Below are 21,899 nucleotides of genomic sequence, written 5' to 3'. Positions count from 1 at the left end.
CCCAGTATGGCACTACTTATGTACTTATGTACTGGGTGCCGACTCCCTCGGCGACCCAGAGCTCTCGGTGCCGACATGGGAAGGGGACCGGTGACGATGCTTCTTCGACTTCTTGGGACGAAGCATGTCACCAGAGCTTCCCGGCACAGACGAGGAGGACGTAGAATCCAGCCGTCGCTTCCTCGGGGCCGAGACCGAAGGAGGTCGGTCTCGGGGGGGCTGTACCGCTGGAGCCCTCGGAATGGGGGGGGAGACCCACCCGAAGGCTCACCGCCACCAGCAGGGGAATGGACAGCCCTCACCTGCACTCCAGACGAAGCACCACCGTCCGACGACATCAGCAGCCAAGGAGGTCTCGATACCGACGCCGACGCAGCCTTCCGATGTCGCCCCGATGCAGAGGGCCGATGCCTCGATGCACTCGATGCAATCGGGGGCGAAGATGAAGGTCCAGGCGCCGACGACATCAAAGCAGTCGATACTCCCGGTGCCGATGCCGACGAAGAGCCCGAGAACAAAATGTTCCACTGGGCTAACCTCGCTACCTGAGTCCGCTTTTGTAAAAGGGAACACAGACTACAGGCCTGAGGGCGGTGCCCAGCCCCCAGACACTGAAGACACGACGCGTGCCTGTCAGTGAGCGAGATTACCCGGGCGCACTGGGTGCACTTCTTGAAGCCGCTGGAAGACTTCGATGTCATGGGCGGAAAAATCGCGCCAGCGAGATCAAAACTCGAAATGGCAAAAATGGCACCGCAAAAATAGGGGGAAGAAAAACTTCGACCGAGGCCTAAATAGGTCCTACCCCGACGACGAAAGAAAACTTACCGGGGCAAAGACTGGAAGTACGGGAAGGGAGAAAACCATAAAGGTCTCCTTCCGACACCATTTTTTTTTTTTTTTTTTTTTAACAAAGTCGATAAAACGACGCACGAGGTCAACTTTGGGGCGCGAACGGCGAAACACGACCGTACCGAGCACAGACAAAAGAAGACTGGCCGGCACGAGCCGCTTCGGGCGGGAAGACGGCCGCGCATGCGCGGTGCGCATCGGCGCGCGACTAGCAAAGGACTTTGCTAGAAAGTGTTCCGATTGGAGGGGCTGCCGTGGACGTCACCCATCAGTGAGAACAAGCAGCCTGCTTGTCCTCGGAGAACATATTTATAAATGACCTAGAAATGGGAGTAACTAGTGAGGTAATTAAATTTGCTGATGACACAAAGTTATTCAAAGTTGTTAAATCGCGGGAGGATTGTGAAAAATTACAAGAGGACCTTATGAGACTGGAAGACGGGGCATCTAAATGGCAGATGACGTTTAATGTGAGCAAGTGCAAAGTGATGCATGTGGGAAAGAGGAACTCGAATTATAGCTACGGCATGCAAGGTTCCACGTTAGGAGTCACGGACCAAGAAAGGGATCTAGGTGTCGTCATTGATGATACATTGAAACCTTCTGCTCAGTTTGCTGCTGCGGCTAAGAAAGCAAATAGAATGTTAGGTATTATTAGGAAAGGAATGGAAAACAAAAATGAGGATGTTATAATGCCTTTATATCACTCCATGGTGCGACCACATCTCATCTCAAAAAAGATATAGTGGAATTAGAAAAGGTGCAGAGAAGGGCAACGAAAATGATAACGGGGATGGGACGACTTCCCTATGAGGAAAGGCTAAAGCGACTAGAGCTCTTCAGCTTGGAGAAAAGGCGGATGAGGGGAGATATGATAGAGGTCTACAAAATAATGAGTGGAGTTGAACGGGTAGATGTGAAGTGTCTGTTCACTCTTTCCAAAAATACTAGGACTAGGGGGGCAGGCGATGAAGCTACAATGTAGTAAATTTAAAATGAATGAGTAAATTTTTCTTCACTCAACGTGTAATTAAACTCTGGAATTCATTGCCAGAGAATGTGGTAAAGGCAGTTAGCTTAGCGGAGTTTAAAAAATGTTTGGACGGCTTCCTAAAGGAAAAGTCCATAGACCGTTATTAAATGACCTTGGGGAAAATCCACTATTTCTGGGATAAGCAGTATAAAATGTTTTGTACATTTTTGGGATCTTGCCAGGTATTTGTGATCTGGATTGGCCACTGTTGGAAACAGGATGCTGGGCTTGATGGACCTTTGGTCTTTCCCAGTATGGCTATACTTATGTACTTATGATGCTACTAGAAAGCTCTCGGTCTCCTTAGTCAGCGTCCGCACCAGGCTTCGTCAGATGACGTCACCCAGCTGTGAGAATATGAAGGCCTGGTTGTCCTGGGAGAACCTCTCTTATCAAGTCACTTCATTGCCTCACTATTCATTTCTATATACAGTTCAAACTCTTCTTACTGACTTACAAGTGCATTCATTATGTGGCTCCTCAGTATCTCTCCCTACACCTCTTATCTGCACCTTTTTCCTCCATCACCAATTCCAGACTCTGTTCCTTTTCATCTTGCTGCACCATACACCTGGAATAGACTGAGTTGGTAAGACATGCTCCATCTCTGGCCCTATTCAAATTTAGGCTAAAAACCCACATTTTGAGGCTACTTTTAACAACATCAAACACACTTGTTCAGAACCCATGTTTGTTTTAATAATAAACAACTCTCTTATTTGTCCTATTTGTACTGAGTAGATTATTCGGCAGGGACTGTCTCTTATGTGTTTTGTGTACAGCGCTGTGTACATCTAGCGGTGTAGTCATTATGGCAATCCTGAAAACCAGGCTGATCTGTGGCCTTGGAAGATTTCAGTTCCCACCCAGTCAGTATAAATCTGAGTAGCTGATAAGCAGATGCAATCTTGAGGTGCCACAGCTTCTTATGGCCCTAAAGTGGATCTGAGGGATGACAGTATCACTGGACAACCTTCAAGCAGAATGGCAAAATACCCTCAGAACAAAGAACTGTCAAATGCTTGGATGCTTAATTTATGAGAAGAAAATACTGACACATTGAGCCTGAACACACAGAGATATTCACATAGTGGACTTAATCATGTGAGAAAGAATATAAACATTGTCACAGGGTACAGAGTTGTCCTCTGGGAAGCTGGGTAGCTCTGCCCAGTAACAAACCTCTGTCACAAGAATAGCAATCTGACCATTTCTTCATTGATAATCAACATGGAAAGAAGAAAAAAAGACCGAGAACAAAGCTAAAATAAGAGCAGTTAAACAGGAGCGCTTCACGAACTTCTGAAGAAAAGAATCAAACACCTGATAGCTAGGACTTTCTGCTCTGAGCAGTGGTGTAGCCAGATCTTACATTTTGGGTTGGCCTACTACCAAAATGGGTGGGCATAATGTCCTCTAACAGTCTGCCCCTTGCTCTCTGATCCCATCCCAACTCAAAATATTAAATACCTGATCTATCTGGGATCCCCAAACTCTTCCAGCTGAAGACTTCCTTGAAGGGTCCCTGAACTCCCTTCAGTGCAGCTTGGCAGTTGGTGGCAGCTTTAGTGAGCCAGCTGTCAGCACCAGGCACATGCTCAGTGTGAAAACTGAGCATGCTGCTGCGGACTGCCAAACTGCTATAGGGAGTTTAGAGAGCTTTAAGATAATCTTCAGCTGGCAGGACTTGGAGATCCCCACCAGCTGCAGAAAGGGTGTGCCTCTGCTGGGTGGGCCTGGGTTCACCCATGGCTAGGCCACTGGCTTTGAGCAAAAGAGCTTCAGTTCCAGAACTCCAATCATAAGGCAGGTTACAGTGGTGTACAACAGATCACACAGTACACAGAAATTGCTCATCAGAAGAAAACATCTGGGAGTTCAGGACGTTTTTCATCACAGAACAGAAGTGCATACACAATGCAATCATCTAATACATTAAAACTTCATTATAATTAAAACTCTTATAAAAAAGGGAAACAGCATAAAGATGGAAAATGCTCCCCTTTAACACATATCATACCTGGCGGATTTATCATAGGTCTATGGCCGAGATGTGGTGCTGGCCTTCTTTCATTCATCTGTCCGTTGCTAGGCCTTGTGACAAGGTTTTTGGATGAGATAGTTTCTGACACAACAGTGCACTTTGGCTTCGGTGCTGCTGATACTCCAGGCCTCATTCCAGAGTTAATACTTGATCGTCCAAGCACAGTGACTGGCCTCCCAGGGATAGAACCCAAGCTGCCCCCCGGCCTCCCAGAAGCAGAACCTAAGCTGCCCCCCGGCCTCCCGGAGGCAGAACCCAAGCTGCCCCCCGGCCTCCCGGAGGCAGAACCCAAGCTGCCCCCCGGCCTCCCGGAGGCAGAACCCAAGCTGCCCCCCGGCCTCCCGGAGACAGAATCCAAGCTGTCCCCCGGCCTCCAGGAGACAGAACCCAAGCTGCCCCCCGGCCTCCTGGAGACAGAACCTAAGCTGCCCCCCGGTCTCCCGGACACAGAACCCAAGCTGCCCCCTGGACAGTCTTTTGCAGACAGAGAACTCAAGCTGCCCACTGGCCGGTCCTTTCTGGAGACAGAACTCAAGTTGCCCCCTGGCCAGTCCTTTCTAGAGACAGAAAGCACGATGCCCCCTGGTCGGTCTTTTCCAGAAACAGGGTGTGAGTTTTGATGATCTCTGCCAGGGGCAGAATTTGAGCCACTCCCTAGCCTCCTAGGGACATTGCCTTGGCTGTTCTTTTCAGTGACAGATATCGAACTTGGTCGGTCCCTTCCAGGGGCAGAGCTCTGGCTGCCCCCTGGTCGTTCTTTCCCAGAGACAGAAAGGGAACCTGGGCGGTCTCTTTCAGAACTGCTACTTGGTCTTCCTGGTCCTGTACTTGAACCCTTGCCAATTTGTCCAGAGCTTGAACTAGCCATTATTTCTGGTTGAATGCACACAGCTTCTGATTTTGTTGACAGAGGGGCAGATTTTTTTTGACTGTGTTCTCCCTTTTGTGACAATTTCAAAGATCCATTTTCAGATGCCCTTGAAGCTGAGGGCTTCAGGTTTGTCCCAGATTTTTCAACTCTGTTGAAATCAGATTTATTACTTCCACTCCCTGAGGAATTTAAATGTGAATGTCCAGTTCCTTTCAGTTTTTTCTCTGTGTCAGTCAAATCACCTTTCAATGAGGAATGCTTTTCCATTGAGCTTTTGGAGTTTGTTATATTTTGTGTATCTTTCTGTGAAATAATTTGTTTTGAAGACATTACAGGAGGTGCAACCTTGAAATTCTTTTCCATTTTCCCTCTCTCTCTCTCATAGAGCAATTTTTTGCTTTTTCGTTCCAAAAACTCCTTTTCTCTCAGTTCCTCTGCAGTCATTGGCCTTTCTTCTATTTTCTTAACTACTTTGATTTCCACGGGTTCAAACTGCTTTTTCTCTGCTAACTTCATTAAATCTTCAAAATTCATTGGTGGAGCTGCCTTTTTCTCTGCCCTTGGTTTTGGAACTTCTTTGGGCGGTTCCTCCTCCTCATACCCATCAAGTTCTTGAGCATCGGAATCGGTCTGGGAGTACTCAAACAGTTCTTCCTCTGTTAGGTACTCTTCTTCTGTGCCCTGACTTAATTCCTGTTCTATTTCTTTACGAGAACAGCGCTTCCTGGGCTTCTCTTCTATGGGGATACCATTGTAGCCCTGAAAGTTGTCCTTTGTCCTCGAAGCCATGGCTCTTGCCTTCCGATCATGCTTCAGTTCTTTACGTTTTTCTAAGAGCTGCTCTTTCTTTCTTTTTTCTTCCAGTTCTGCAAAATAAAAAAATAAAAAAAAGAACCAAAATCAGTGAAACAGAATATGGAACATTATTATTTATTTATGACATTTGTTATACTGTCAATCACCAATCAGCATCATGTTGATTTATAAAAACCAGAAATGAGAAATTAGATCTTACCTGCTAATTTCCTTTCCTTTAGTCCCTCCGGACCGGTCCAGAATGTGACTGATGGGTTACGCACTCCTTCCAGCAGGTGGAGACTGAGAACTCTGATTCTCATGAGAGCCAATAAGAGCCTTGGCCAGCTAGAGTGAGATTCAGTATTATTTTTACGAAGCAGGATAGAAAGGAGAAAAGCTTCTGTGCAACTGGAGAACTCAAACAGGTACTGTGAGAATACAGGAAAAGACCTGTAGACCTTCACTTTACGGTCAATTGTCATTTTTTTTCTATTTTATTTTTTAAAATCATCACCAAAGTCAAACAGACATAAGTACATAAGTAATGCCATACTGGGAAAAGACCAAGGGTCCATCGAGCCCAGCATCTTGTCCACGACAGCGGCCAATCCAGGCCAAGGACACCTGGCAAGCTTCCCAAACGTACAAACATTCTATACATGTTATTCCTGGGATTTTGGATTTTTCCAAGTCCGTTTAGTAGCGGTTTATGGACTTGTCCTTTAGGAAACCGTCCAACCCCTTTTTAAACTCTGCTAAGCTAACCGCCTTCACCACATTTTCCAGCAATGAATTCCAGAGTTTAATTACACGTTGGGTGAAGAAAAATTTTCTCCGATTTGTTTTAAATTTACTACACTGTAGTTTAATCGCATGCCCCCTAGTCCTAGTATTTTTGGAAAGCGTGAACAGACGCTTCACATCCACCTGTTCCACTCCACTGATTATTTTATATACCTCTATCATGTCTCCCCTCAGCCGTCTCTTCCCCAAGCTGAATAGCCCTAGCCTCCTTAGTCTTTCTTCATAGGGAAGTCATCCTATCCCCGCTATCATTTTAGTCACCCTTCGCTGCACCTTTTCCAATTCTACTATATCTTTCTTGAGATGCGGCGACCAGAATTGAACACAATACTCAAGGTGCGGTTGCACCATGGAGCGATACAACGGCATTGTAACATCCTCACACCTGTTTTCCATACCTTTCCTAATAATACCCAACATTCTATTCGCTTTCCTAGCCGCAGCAGCACACTGAGCAGAAGGTTTCAGTGTGTTATCGACGACGACACCCAGATCCCTTTCTTGGTCCGTAACTCCTAACGTGGAACCTTGCATGACGTAGCTATAATTCAGGTTCTTTTTTCCCCACATGCATCACCTTGCACTTGCTCACATTAAACGTCATCTGCCATTTAGCTGCCCAGTCTCCCAGTTTCGTAAGGTCCTCTTGTAATTTTTCACAATCCTGTCGCGAGTTAACGACTTTGAATAACTTTGTGTCATCAGCAAATTTAATTACCTCGCTAGTTACTCCCATCTCTAAATCATTTATAAATATATTAAAAAGCAGCGGTCCTAGCACAGACCCCTGAGGAACCCCACTAACTACCCTTCTCCATTGTGAATACTGCCCATTTAACCCCACTCTCTGTTTCCTATCCTTCAACCAGTTTTTAATCCACAATAGGACATTTCCTCCTATCCCATGACCCTCCAATTTCCTCTGTAGCCTTTCATGAGGTACCTTGTCAAACGCCTTTTGAAAATCCAGATACACAATATCAACCGGCTCCCCTTTGTCCACATGTTTGTTTACTCCTTCAAAGAATTGAAGTAAATTGGTCAGGCAAGATTTCCCCACACAAAAGCCGTGCTGACTCGGTCTCAGTAATCCATGTCCTTGGATGTGCTCTGTAATTTTGTTTTTAATAATAGCCTCTACCATTTTCCCCGGCACCGACGTCAGACTCATCAGTCTATAATTTCCCAGATCTCCCCTGGAACCTTTTTTAAAAATGGGTGTTACATTGGCCACCCTCCAATCTTCCGGTAACACGCTCGATAAGGATAAATTGCATATCACTAGCAGTAGCTCCGCAAGCTCATTTTTCAGTTCTGTCAGTACTCTAGGATGAATACCATCTGGTCCAGGAGATTTGCTACTCTTCAGTTTGCCAAACTGCCCCATTACGTCCTCCAGGTTTACCGTGAAGTCAGTAAGTTTCTCTGACTCGTCTGCTTGAAATACCATTTCCGACACCGGTATCCCACCCAAATCTTCCTCGGTGAAGACCGAAGCAAAGAATTCATACAGTCTCTCCGCTACGTCTTTGTCTTCCTTGATCGCCCCTTTTACCCCTCGGTCATCCAGCGGCCCAACCAATTCTTTTGCCGGCTTCCTGCTTTTAATATACCAAAAAAAAATTTTTACTATGTTTTTTTGCCTCTGCTATCTTTTTTTCGTAATCCCTCTTGGCCTTCTTTATCTGCGCCTTGCATTTGCTTTGACACTCCTTATGCTGCCTCTTGTTATTTTCAGACGGTTCCTTCTTCCATTTTCTGAAGGCGTTTCTTTTAGCCCTAATAGCTTCCTTCACCTCACTTTTCAACCAGGCCGGCTGTCTTTTGGAGTTCCGTCTTTCTTTTCTAATTCGCGGAATATGTATGGCCTGGGCCTCCAGGATGGTATTTTTGAACAGCGTCCACGCCTGTTGTACAGTTTTTACTCTCTCAGTTGCCCCCCTAAGTTTTTTTTTTACCGTTCTCATTTTATCATAGTCTCCTTTTTTAAAGTTAAATGCTAACTCATTTGACTTTCTGTGTACAGTTACTTCAAGGTCGATATCAAAACTGATCATATTATGGTCACTGTTATCAAGCGGCCCCAGTACCATAACATCCCTCACCAGATCATGCGCTCCACTAAGGACCAAGTCTAGAATTTTTCCTTCTCTCGTCGGCTCCTGCACCAGTTGCTCCATAAAGCTTTCCTTGATTTCATCAAGGAATTGTATCTCTGTACTCTTGCACCACTGTGGGCAGCAGACATAAGGGAAGAGGTGACTCTAGAGGACTTCCAACAGTATTATGAAGTGGGAGCCCAAGTAACTGCAAACATAGGCCTTCAACAGATGCAATTTAACATACTCCACAGAGTATACATCACACAAGAAAAGGGATGAGAATTTAATTACGAGATGGGAAGGCATGCGAAAAGTTCAGACTGAAGGTAAGCATGCTTATCCACTCTTTCTAGAGTGCCCAAAATTGGAATGGCTGTGGACCAAAGCATTGGAGATGATTGACATTTCCTGGGACCATTTTAGACTCTCTTCCCCCCCCCCTTTTTTTTTGTTCTTCTCACCCTGTTCCTTCTATCCTCTCAGTTTGAATTGTAACCGTTTCACCACTGGTCTGGCGCTAGCCTAATCAGTACATTGTAAGCCACTTTGAGCCTGCTAACATGGTAAAAATGTGGGATATAAATGTGCTAAAATAAAAAAAAAAAATAGTAAATACAAAAGTAGAGTGGACTTATGGAATGCTCATTTTGAGAGATGAGAAGCCCTTATGGCAGCCCCCTAGGGCAGCCCCCATTGTCTTTCTATTTTTTTTTCCCCTTTGCTACTCTCTCTCTCTCTCTACCCAGGTTCAGAGCAGAAAGGGGAAAGCGGATGGAAGAAACAACCAAATGCTTGATGGCAGTGGTGTAGCCATGGAGGGAGGGGAACTTTGGAGCCTGGGCCCCCCCCCCCCAACTCCAACTGTTGACACTGGAACTCCTCGTGCATGCTCAGTTCACACGAACTGAGCATGCTTGGGTGGTCCTGCTGGTGGTGGGTGGCGGCATGCCGCCGACTTATTCTATACTGCAACAGTGCAAGGATGAGGTTTGACTGGCAGGGCTTTGGCGTCTCCACCAGGAAAAGTATTATTTTTTGGCATGCTGGGGGGAGGGTAGGGAGAGAGGGAATACACTGACCTCCCCAGACAAAGCAGCTCTTCCCTAAAGCACTGATGAGGGAGGGATCTGGGCAAGTCCGGAAGGACTAAAAGGAAAGCAAATTAGCAGGTAAGATCTAATTTATCCTTCCTTAGCGTCCCTCCGGACTGGCCCAGAATGTGACTGATGGGACATAACACAGCAGTACATTTAAGGGAGAGACTGAAACAATCTGGCTGTAAGAATACTGGTTCCAAAAAAACTGCATCCTGATGACACTGCACATCCAGCCTGTAATGTTTCGAAAAAGAACGCAAGGAAGACCATGTCAGTGTCATAAAGGAGGAACCAAAGAAAAAAAAACACTCTGCTCATGACATTGCCTGCCCTCTGGTAGAATGGACTTTCAGTCCCTCTGGAACTAGCTTCTTGGGAGAAGATACGCAGAAGCAATCATCTCTTTAAGCCACTAGAAATGGTGGGTTTAGACACGGGAATCCCTTTGTGGGAATCTCCCCCCTCTCCCCCCCCCCCCCCCCCCCCCCCCCCCCCCCCGATTAGAAGAAAATATGATCTGATCGTCAGTGGATTGTAAATAGTGTTTCAGAACTGTCTTGACATTCAGTTTACACAGGCTGAGCTGGACTTCCAATCTAGAGGATGAACCCAAGACCGGCAAAACTACCGACTGCTCAAATGAAATCTGGAAATGACTTTTGGAAGGAAAGAAGGAACGGGATGCAAAAAACCACCAGCTCCTTAGAAAACTACAAAAAAGGAGAGTGCAGGAAAACACTTGCCACACTGAAACAAGCGTAGCAGACACAACAGCCCGCAAGAATATTGTCTTGAGAGAGAAATCCTATAGAGAGCAGGCTGACAAAGGCTCAAAAGGAGGTTTAGTAAGAACTGAGAGAACCAAGTTGAGATCCCAACGACCTAGAAGGAAGACGAATTAAATTCACACCCTGAAGGAAACGAAAACAAGAAGCACCTTTAAAGTGCCAAGCCTTAGTGCAGCTAGAGTGGTGGTAGCAGCTTTTTGGAAGAAGCCCTTGACTCCTCCTATAGCGAGATGGCTTAGTAAACTGAGGCATGTTTGTGAAATGGAAAGGCTCCTAGCGGAAAGGCGTAATCAACAGCAAAGGTGGCACTCAATATGGGTCCCTTTTACCAGTTTTGCAACAAATTACTGAAGCATAGGGGAGACCAGGTGTTAATGGGGGCGGTGGGGACCTAACCGGGGAGTGGGGGGGGGGAGGGGGGAGTTTGGTTCACTATAAAACTGTATTATAAAGTTTGGAGTGATTTGAGCCTTACAGTGGAGGGTTAAAACAGATTGTTATTGTTATGTACCAACCAGTTAAGGTGAATGTTGATTGATGCACAGTGGTTTGGTGCCTTACTTCTTCCTTTTATTGTATGTTTAACCTGTTAATAAAGACTTCATGCAAATTAAAAAAAAAAGTGCCAAGCCTTTTATGAAAGCCATCCTGTAAAAAATGCAAAAAACTGCACTACTGAAGCATGTAAAGGAGAAATTTGATTCTCGGCACACCCAGACTCGAAAATGTGCCAAGTCGGAATATATCATTGTGACTATTGCTTTAGAAGAATCCTTTTAAACATCCGCGGCCTTCCAAGAGCCAAGCCATGAGACAAAATCAAGCCAGATCTGGAAGAATCAATGATCCCTGAAGAAGGCGGCCAGGAGACTCCGGAGCTTCAACAGAGAGTCCACCAAAAGGCACACAAGATCAATGTACCAAGGCCTGCAAGGCTAATATACGATGCTAGCTAGAAGACTGTTGTGGTCCTCGATCCTTTGAATGAGTCTGCCTAGAAGAGGCCACCAAGGAAATGAACTTAGAAGAGGAGCATCTATGCCCTGCACTTTGTGATCCTCTTCCTGCGACTGAAGAATCGTGGAACCTTGCAATTCAGATTTGGTGCCATGAGATCCATGACGGGGAAAGTCCAATGGTGGAGAACTGCTTGAAACACAAGTGCTTCAAAAGACTGTGATGACTGAGAAATCTGCTGGAAAATTTGTTGACCCCGCTACATGAGACGCTGACAGATCTGAAAGATTCTGTTCTGCCCAGGCCATGAGAAGAGCTGCTACCTGTTGTAAAGGTCGACTCTTCGTCCCTCCTTGATTGACATATGCTACTGCTGTCGCATTGTCCGAGAGTACCTGCACATATTTGGATTCCACTTGACGTTGGAAAGACTGCAGAACAAAACAAATTGCCAGTGTTTCCAACAGAGTGATCAAACAGCGTGCTTCCATCGGGAACCAGAGACCCTGTGCAAGATGCCCCATACAGTGAGCTCCCCAGCCCCCGAGACTGGCATCGGTTGTTATCGTTATCCACTGGGACGGATCCAAAGGAACACCCTTGTTCAGAACTGAAGCCATCAACGGAGACTCTCTCTTTCGAAAGTTCCGAGAGGCAGTTTGACAGTCAGCAGGTCAGTATGTGGAGACCAGTGGGACATCTGTAGAGGTCTCCTGAGCGTTCTGGCCCAAGGCACTACCCCCTCTATCGTTGCTGTCATGGAAGCGAAAATCTGAAGCTAGTCCCTTGCACAAGGTAATGGTTTGCGCAGGAGAGAACAAATCTGGCCTTGAAGAATGACAATCCTGTCCTACGGAAAAAAATACTCAGCCCTGAAGAGAATCGTAGGAGACTCTGGGATAAGGAGGCTCTGAGAGGGCTCCGAACGACTCGAGATGGTTTACTACTCAACCGAGGGACTGAAGAAACTGGACAACTGGAGTTGTAACTTGCAGCCTCTTCTGGAGAGACTTTGCGTCGATCAACCAATAGTCCAGGAAATGGTGAACTAGAATACCTTCTTATCTGAGAGCTGTCGCTACTACTACCGTAAGTACATAAGTATTGCCATACTGGGAAAGACCAAAGGTCTATCAAGCCCAGCATCCTGTTTCCAACAGTGGCCAATCCAGATCACAAATACCTGGCAAGATCCCAAAAATGTACAAAACATTTTATACTGCTTATCCCAGAAATAGTGGATTTTCCCCAAGTCCATTTAATAACGGTCTATGGACTTTTCCTTTAGGAAGCTGTCCAAACCTTTTTAAAACTCCGCTAAGCTAACCACCTTTAGCACATTCTCTGGCAACGAATTCCAGAATTTAATTACATGTTGAGTGAAGAAAAATTTTCTCTGATTAGTTTTAAATTTACTACATTGTAGCTTCATCGCATACCCCCTAGTCCTAGTATTTTTGGAAAGCGTAAACAGACGCATCACATCTACCCGTTCAACTCCACTCATTATTTTATAGACCTCTATCATATCTCCCCTCAGCCGCCTTTTCTCCAAGCTGAAGAGCCCTTGCCACTTTAGCCTTTCCTCATAGGGAAGTCGTCCCATCCCCTTTATCATTTTCGTCGCCCTTCTCTGCACCTTTTCTAATTCCACTATATCTTTTTTGAGATACAGCGACCAGAACTGAACACAATATTCGAGATGTGGTCGCACCATAGAGCGATACAAAGGCATTATAACATCCTCATTTTTGTTTTCCATTCCTTTCTTAATACCTAACATTCTATTTGCTTTCTTAGCCGCAGCAGCACACTGAGCAGAAGGTTTCAACGTATTATCAACGACACCTAGATCCCTTTCTTGGTCTGTGACTCCTAACGTGGAACCTTGTATGACGTAGATTTAATTCGGGTTCCTCTTTCCCACATGCATCACTTTGCACTTGCTCACATTAAACGTCATCAGCCATTTAGACGCCATGAACTTCGTGAATGCTCGAGGAACTGTAGTGAGACCAAAAGGCAAAGCTGGAGACTGATAATGCTTGCCCAAGACTGTAAAGAGAAAAAACCGCTGATGAAGAGGACAAATTGGGATGTGAAGACAGACCTCCGTTAAGTCCAGAGGTGTTAGAAACTCTCCTGAATGCACTGTGACTATAATGGAATGGTTTCCATAAGACAAGAGAAGATCTTGTGTGCTCAGTTGCCCACTTTGAGAACTAAAAATTGGCCTTAAGGACCCTGCTTTCCTTGGAATGACAAAATAAATAGCGTACGGCTCTGTTCCGATATCTGCCAGAGATATTGTGCAAACAGCTTGAAGTTCACAAAGCCTGTGTAAAGTAGCCCCAATAGCTCTTAATTTGAGACGTGACTGTCAGGGAGACTCTAGGAAGGTATCTGGCAGCTTCTGCGAAGCTCTAAGGTGCTTTGCTTCTGTCTCCCCCAAACCAGCAGCGTGTAGAAAAAATAAAGCTCCAATCACTAAAGGTAGCAAAGAGTAGTGAGAACTTAGGGCAACCATTATAAGAGGGCACTTGGCTGGTGTAAATGATATTGGTGAAGAATCTAATGGGCTCTGGTTGTCAGGACTTGCAGGAAGGAAGAATTGCAATTCCATAACAAAGGAAAGTTGAGATAGCAGTAATGGAATCAGTGCTAACTAGAGCCTTGTCCCAGAGCTATAAAACTTATGCCTAGAGTGTGCCACTTGCATGCGTGTCAAAGGTGTCTTTGGCATTTTTCCATAAGATAAGCATGCCACACTTGGAACATTTAGGCAAAACTGTTTTACACATGGCATAAAGGGAGTAGAGAGAAGCCTAATGGCCAGTGCAGGGAACTGAGAACCCGGAGAACTGGGTTAGACCCTGAGCCCCTACGTCTTGCCCCATCCTTGGCCACCTTTAAATCTAGACTGAAAGCCCACCTCTTTAACATTGCTTTTGACTCGTAACCACTCGCCTCCACCTACCCTCCTCTCTTCCTTCCCGTTCACATTAATTGATTTGATTTGCTTACTTTATTTATTTTTTGTCTATTAGATTGTAAGCTCTTTGAGCAGGGACTGTCTTTCTTCTATGTTTGTGCAGCGCTGCATATGCCTTGTAGCGCTATAGAAATGCTAAATAGTAGTAGTAGTAGACCCCCATTGCAGTCCCCTGCGACCCCGGGCATGGCACCCAACTCGCCACTGCCCCAGATACAAACTCAGATTGTGATCCCACTAGGGGCAGAAAAATTATCTGCATATAAGCTATGCAAACTGCCTTGGTTGTAACCACGCCTTTTTGTGTCAAGTTTTGGCACGTAAGTGTGGGTTTGCGCTAGTATCCTTTAATTTAGACGAGCCTAAATGCCATGCTAGAATAGAGAACCAAACGCACCCCAAACTGAAGAGCCAAGCTACAGAATTGCCTCTCCCCCCACCGAGGCATTCTGTGTTCTGAGTCTGATATGAATGTGTGTTTAGTGGGAGGTGAAAATTGAATTGTATATTCCAGAGGATGGAATGACATCTTTTGATTTGTGTATCTTTACTGTAATCTCCTGAAATATCAACACACTATACCAACGTTATGAATAGTCATGCATTTACAGCTACTATAACTGCTCAAGCAGTAGATATAGAATCTGACTACTGAAGGATCTTCTCCAGGTAGAAGTGCATCCTGAACCAAAATCATGGATTCAGTGCCCTCGGAAAACTCTGAAACATCCAAACGATTATTATCTTATCTTATAGAAGGGCATATCAGGGTCTGAATCAGACACAAGGTCATCCACCAGGTCCCAGGAAACCCTGGGACGTTTAACCGAAGTTAAAATCCTCTCTGCAGTAGAAGGAAAGGATTAAAATACAGACAAACACACACTACCAGCTTTTCCTACATGAGCACAAAGATGTGGAATACATTACCAACATATTTGAAAACAATTAACGAAATCTCTAACTTTTGCAAATCTCTGAAAACCTCTCTCTTCAACAAAGCCTATCATGAGAATCCATAGCTTAACTACAACACTCCACCACTCCACCATACTATAATGACGCCTTTCTATAATTGTCTGCTTAGCTCTTCTATTTCATCCTGATCTCATTGTAATACCAAATGTATCTTTTTGTATCTCATGGTAATACCAATTCTCTTTGTAATACCAATTGTATCTTTCACCCTGGAATGGTGATGTCATACAGATCTTTGTAAGCTACATTGAGCCTGCAAATAGGTGGGAAAATGTGGGATACATGTGCAATAAATAAATAAAAGAAAAAGCTGTGAAAAGAAGCCTCGGCAGTTTATTTCTCTAAAATGGTGACATTTCCCACCAAAACTGAAGCCAATGCTATCAAGAGTTCCCGCAGCGGTAAGAGGAGAAACCATGGCATTTACAAATGAAACTTCCGACACGGCAGAGAGAGAAACCATTGGGAGCTCTCTGGTCGTGCAAAACTCACAAACACCAGCCGCCAAAATGACCCATCTTTAACCCCAAAGTGCCTCAGTTTCTCTGCCAAAGCAGAGACCGGTGAACTCGGCTTTTTTTTTTCAACGCTGATACTCTCCAAGCAAGAAAAGACAGCCAACTAGCAGTGAACCAAATAAAAAGGTATGCCTGCTGAAGGAAGGTAAAATAGAGCTGCTTTGCTCATCTTCTTTTTTTTTTTTTAACTCAGAATCAGCGTGGCTGGATTCTCAGGACACCCTTCTCACGAATGGGCTGAGGCAGTGCAAATGAAAACTTCATTCCAACTTAGATAGATGCACTGAAACAAACATTTGGGAGGATTTTATAGGGGAGGGACCCAGCCATCCAAGTTTAGCACCCTCGAGGCTTACTGAAAACCCCCACGGGCATCAGCCTCTGACTTTAAAAGAAACACCGGAGCAAAGAATGCACTGAATATAATAATAATTATATTTTTTTAAGCCAAAAAGACTTAAATTAAAAGAAGACTTAAAAGAAGAAATTAGAAAGAGACTGAATGGCTCACCTCCTTCCACCTGCTGGAGACTGAGAATACTGAACCTCACTGTAGCTAGCCAGGGCTCTTATTGGCTCTCACGAGAGTCAGTCTCCAACTGCTGGAAGGAGTGCACAACCCATCAGTCACATTCTCGGCCGGTCTGGAGGGGTGCTAAGGTAGTCTAAAAATAAACAGGACAATGGGAAAGACCAGGTAAGGAGGGGAATGCATACCACAACAAACATTCTATAAGACGTTTAGTTCTGCTCTTCTGATGCAGCTATTATGCAAAACAAGGCTCTTGTTGAGGATTTATAAATATTCAAGTTAAGTGTGGATTGTGGATCACAAACGTCGGCTGATGCAAGAAATGTTTTTAGACATGCTTGATTTGGAATACAGGAATGTCAAGGTAAGTTCCGTTTGCTCAAGCATATTTTGTTGTGAACACTAGTTTTATTTGCTTTTGCTAGTAAAACTGAATACTCATTGCAACTATGAGTTTTGAGCTTTTCTTTTGCTTTACCTGTTCTTTTGGAACAGGAGTTTTCTCTCTTTTTGTAGTTTTTCTCCCGTTCTTTTTTCTGGGTGTTGCAGGTCTATGATAAAAATTGAGACTCCTAATAGAAACATTCTGCGTTTACAGCAGCGTTTTGGAGTTTTTGAGGCCGACTTTATCAAGTGCTATTAGCTTCACTCACTGATGCATGGAGTATACAGACTTTGCTATATATTTGTGATAGTATTATAGGTCTGTTCCCACATTTGCTATCAAAAGACTACCATTAAACAATGTGATTAGAGTCAGGGAAAGCTTACACAAATATCCATGTCTTCAAGGCTACCTTAAATTTACAGTGGGAGGATTCTAACTGGTATTCCTCATTTTATCTCCTCCTTTCTTCTCCTCTACTATCCTGCTCGCTCTTTCTTTCTCCTCGTCTAATTTATTTGTTCCTTCGCTGACCGAGCTCCCTGTAGATTTTTCATATGGCGTGTCACCTAGATAGGATTCTAGATAGTGCTGGGGAGGAGTCCGCTGTCTTGGTACATGTGGGTACCAATGACATAGGAAAATGTGGGAGAGAGGTTCTGGAAGCAAAATTTAGGCTCTTAGGTAGAAAGCTGAAATCCAGATCCTCCAGGGTAGCATTTTCTGAAATGCTACCTGTGCCACGCGCAGGGCCCAAGAGACAGGCAGAGCTCCAGAGTCTCAATGCGTGGATGAGACGATGGTGCAGGGAGGAGGGCTTTAGATTTGTTAGGAACTGGGCAACATTCTGGGGAAGGGGGAGCCTATTCCGAAAGGATGGGCTCCATCTTAACCAGAGTGGGACCAGGCTGCTGGCATCGGCGTTTAAGAAGGAGATAGAGCAGCTTTTAAACTAGAAATGGGGGGAAGGCCGACAGTCGCTCAAAAGAGCATGGTTCGGGATAAGGTATCTTTCAAAGATATCACCATAACAGGGAAGATAGAGTATCCTGATAGTGAGGTTGCAAAAGAGATTGTAGTAGATCGGGTATCTTTAAATAACAATAAAAATCAGACAAAAGATTGCCAATTAATACTGTCAAGTACTAAGCATGATGTACTTAGGAACAACAAACATAGTTTGAAATGTCTATATGCGAATGCCAGGAGCCTAAGAAATAAGATGGGGGAGTTAGAATATATTGCACTAAATGAAAAATTAGATATAATAGGCATCTCTGAGACCTGGTGGAAGGAGGATAACCAGTGGGACACTGTCATACCGGGGTACAAATTATATCGTAGTGATAGGGTGAATCGGATTGGTGGAGGGGTAGCATTGTATATTAACGAGAGCCTTGAATCAAATAGATTGAAAATTCTGCAGGAAGCAAAACACTCCTTGGAATCACTGTGGATTGAAATTCCATGTGCAAAGGGGAAAAGGATAGTGATAGGAGTGTACTACCGTCCGCCTGGCCAGGACGAACAGACGGATGCGGAAATGTTAAAGGAAATCAGGGACGCAAACAAACTGGGCAACACAATAATAATGGGGGATTTCAATTACCCGCATATAGACTGGGGTAATGTAACATCTGTACACGCAAGGGACATAAGATTTCTTGATGAAATCAAGGACAGCTTCATGGAACAGCTAGTTCAGGAGCCGACAAGAGAAGGAAAAATACTAGACTTAGTCCTTAGTGGTGCTCATGATCTAGTGCAGGGGGTAACGATACGAGGGCCGCTTGATAACAGTGATCATAATATGATCGGTTTTTGATATTGGCATTGAAGGAAGTGAAACTAGGAAATCAAGTACGCTAGCGTTTAACTATAGAAAGGGTGATTACGACAAAATGAGAAAAATGGTGAAAAAAAGACTGAAAGGAGCAGCTCGCAGAGTAAAAAACTTGCATCAGGCGTGGATGCTGTTTAAAAACACCATCCTGGAGGTTCAGGACAAATATATTCCACGTATTAGAAAAAAGGGAAAAAAAGACTAAACGTCAGCCGGCGTGGCTAAACAGTAAGATAAAGGAAATCATTAGAGCCAAAAAACAATCCTTCAGAAAGTGGAGAAGAGAACCAACTGAAAGTAACAGGATAGATCATAAGGAATGCCAAGCCAAATGCAAAGCGGAGATAAGGAGGGCAAAAAAGGACTTTGAGAAGAAATTAGCGTTGGAAGCAAAAATACATAGTAAAAACTTTTTTAGATACATTAAAAGCAGGAAACCGGCCAAAGAGTCGGTTGGGCCGCTGGACGAAAATGGTGTTAAAGGGGCGATCAAGGAGGACAAAGCCGTAGCGGAGAAATTAAATGAATTCTTTGCTTCGGTCTTCACCGAGGAGGATTTGGGGGGGACACCGGTGCCGGAAAGAATATTTGAAGCGGGGGAGTCGGAGAAACTAAACAAATTCTCTGTAACCTTGGAGGATGTAATGGGTCAGTTCAGCAAGCTGAAGAGTAGTAAATCACCGGGACCTGATGGTATTCATCCCAGAGTATTAATAGAACTAAAAAATGAACTTGCGGAGCTACTGTTAGAAATATGCAATCTGTCCCTAAAATCGAGTGTAATACCGGAAGACTGGAGGGTAGCCAATGTTACTCCGATTTTTAAGAAAGGTTCCAGAGGAGATCCGGGAAATATAGACCGGTGAGTCTGTCGTCGGTGCCGGGCAAGATGGTGGAGGCTATTATTAAGAATAAAATTGCAGAGCATATACAAAACATGGACTGATGAGACAAAGTCAGCACGGATTTAGTGAAGGGAAGTCTTGCCTCACCAATCTAATGCATTTTTTTGAGGGGGTAAGCAAACATGTGGACAATGGGGAGCCGGTTGATATTGTATATCTGGATTTTCAGAAGGCGTTTGACAAAGTGCCGCACGAAAGACTCCTGAAGAAATTGCAGAGTCATGGAATCGGAGGTAGGGTATTATTATGGATTAAGAACTGGTTGAAAGATAGGAAGCAGAGAGTAGGATTGCGTGGCCAGTATTCTCAGTGGAGGAGGGTAGTTAGTGGGGTCCCGCAGGGGTCTGTGCTGGGTCCGTTGCTTTTTAATGTATTTATAAATGACCTAGAGATGGGAATAACTAGTGAGGTAATTAAATTCGCCGATGACACAAAATTATTCAGGGTCGTCAAGTCGCAGGAGGAATGTGAACGATTACAGGAGGACCTTGCGAGACTGGGAGAATGGGCGTGCAAGTGGCAGATGAAGTTCAATGTTGACAAGTGCAAAGTGATGCATGTGGGTAAGAGGAACCCGAATTATAGCTACGTCTTGCAAGGTTCCGCGTTAGGAGTTACGGATCAAGAAAGGGATCTGGGTGTCGTCGGTCGATGATACGCTGAAACCTTCTGCTCAGTGTGCTGCTGCGGCTAGGAAAGCGAATAGAATGTTGGGTGTTATTAAGAAGGGTATGGAGTCCAGGTGTGCGGATGTTATAATGCCGTTGTATCGCTCCATGGTGCGACCGCACCTGGAGTATTGTGTTCAGTACTGGTCTCCGTATCTCAAAAAAGATATAGTAGAATTGGAAAAGGTACAGCGAAGGGCGACGAAAATGATAGTGGGGATGGGACGACTTTCCTATGAAGAGAGGCTGAGAAGGCTAGGGCTTTTCAGCTTGGAGAAGAGACGGCTGAGGGGAGATATGATAGAAGTGTATAAAATAATGAGTGGAATGGATCGGGTGGATGTGAAGCGACTGTTCACGCTATCCAAAAATACTAGGACTAGAGGGCATGAGTTGAAGCTACAGTGTGGTAAATTTAAAACGAATCGGAGAAAATTTTTCTTCACCCAACGTGTAATTAGACTCTGGAATTCATTGCCGGAGAACGTGGTACGGGCGGTTAGCTTGACGGAGTTTAAAAAGGGGTTAGATAGATTCCTAAAGGACAAGTCCATAGACCGCTATTAAATAGACTGGAAAAATTCCTCATTTTTAGGTATAACTTGTCTGGAATGTTTTTACGTTTGGGGAGCGTGCCAGGTGCCCTTGACCTGGATTGGCCACTGTCGGTGACAGGATGCTGGGCTAGATGGACCTTTGGTCTTTCCCAGTATGGCACTACTTATGTACTTATGTACTTATGGCCAAACTCATTCCAGAGAGCTGCACAGGATATGACCATCCACCTGCTGAGATAGAGAGTATACTGAGAGTAAGATGGCTGCACGTGTCTATATATATATAGTAAACTCTGAAGTTCTCTCTATCTCCACCTGCTGGTAGAGGGACACAACCCACTCGTCTCTGGATTGATCTGTGGGACGCTATGGAAGCATCTGGGGTTTTTTTCTCCTCCTCTCTCCCTCCTCCCCCGGCCCCAACATACCTCATCATGTTGTCCCTTATGTTCATCATCCACCCCTCACCACTGCCTGACCAACCCGGAGCCTTTTCTCTGCCGGATCCCACCCACAGGAAATTGCATCAGCGGGGCTGTACACTACTCGGCAGAGACAAGGCTCCGGGTAGACCAGTGTGCTGAAACAAAGAAATTGAAGCTGTTTAGGTTAGTCTGATTCCCCTTCCCGCGCTGCTGTTAAACCCAAAACAAAATCAAGCAAACTTATGAGCTGCTGCATCTACGTTGTCGTTCTTTATTGTTGGTAGCATTTTAATTTCATCTCACTCATATTTTCAAACATGCCAGCTTGTGCAGCACACGGATGTACACAGAGGATATAAATATATAAGTACATAAGTAATGCCACACTGGGAAAAGACCAAGGGTCCATCGAGCCCAGCATCCTGTCCACGACAGCGGCCAATCCAGGCCAAGGGCACCTGGCAAGCTTCCCAAACGTACAAACATTCTATACATGTTATTCCTGGAATTGTGGATTTTTCCCAAGTCCATTTAGTAGCGGTTTATGGACTTGTCCTTTAGGAAACCGTCTAACCCCTTTTTAAACTCTGCCAAGCTAACCACCTTCACCACGTTCTCCGGAAACGAATTCCAGAATTTAATTATGCGTTGGGTGAAGAAACATTTTCTTCGATTTGTTTTAAATTTACTACACTGTAGTTTCATCGCATTCCCCCTAGTCCTAGTATTTTTGGAAAGCAACAGACGCTT

General features: G+C 44.8%; 1 protein-coding gene across 1 annotated transcript in view; it reads right to left on the bottom strand.

Moving 5' to 3' along the window:
* The window catches only part of SPTY2D1 (SPT2 chromatin protein domain containing 1), a 281,070-nt gene that overhangs the window by 84,558 nt on the left and 174,613 nt on the right, over positions 1-21,899 (bottom strand). Inside the window, exon 3 of the mRNA XM_030201111.1 lies at positions 3,906-5,666. Coding sequence (XP_030056971.1) covers positions 3,906-5,666 — 1,761 coding nt within the window. The remainder of the gene's footprint in view (positions 1-3,905; positions 5,667-21,899) is intronic.

This window comes from Microcaecilia unicolor, chromosome 4, assembly GCF_901765095.1.
Source record: "Microcaecilia unicolor chromosome 4, aMicUni1.1, whole genome shotgun sequence".
Taxonomy (NCBI): Eukaryota; Metazoa; Chordata; class Amphibia; order Gymnophiona; family Siphonopidae; genus Microcaecilia; species Microcaecilia unicolor.
This window is presented reverse-complemented; position numbering and strand designations above follow the sequence as displayed.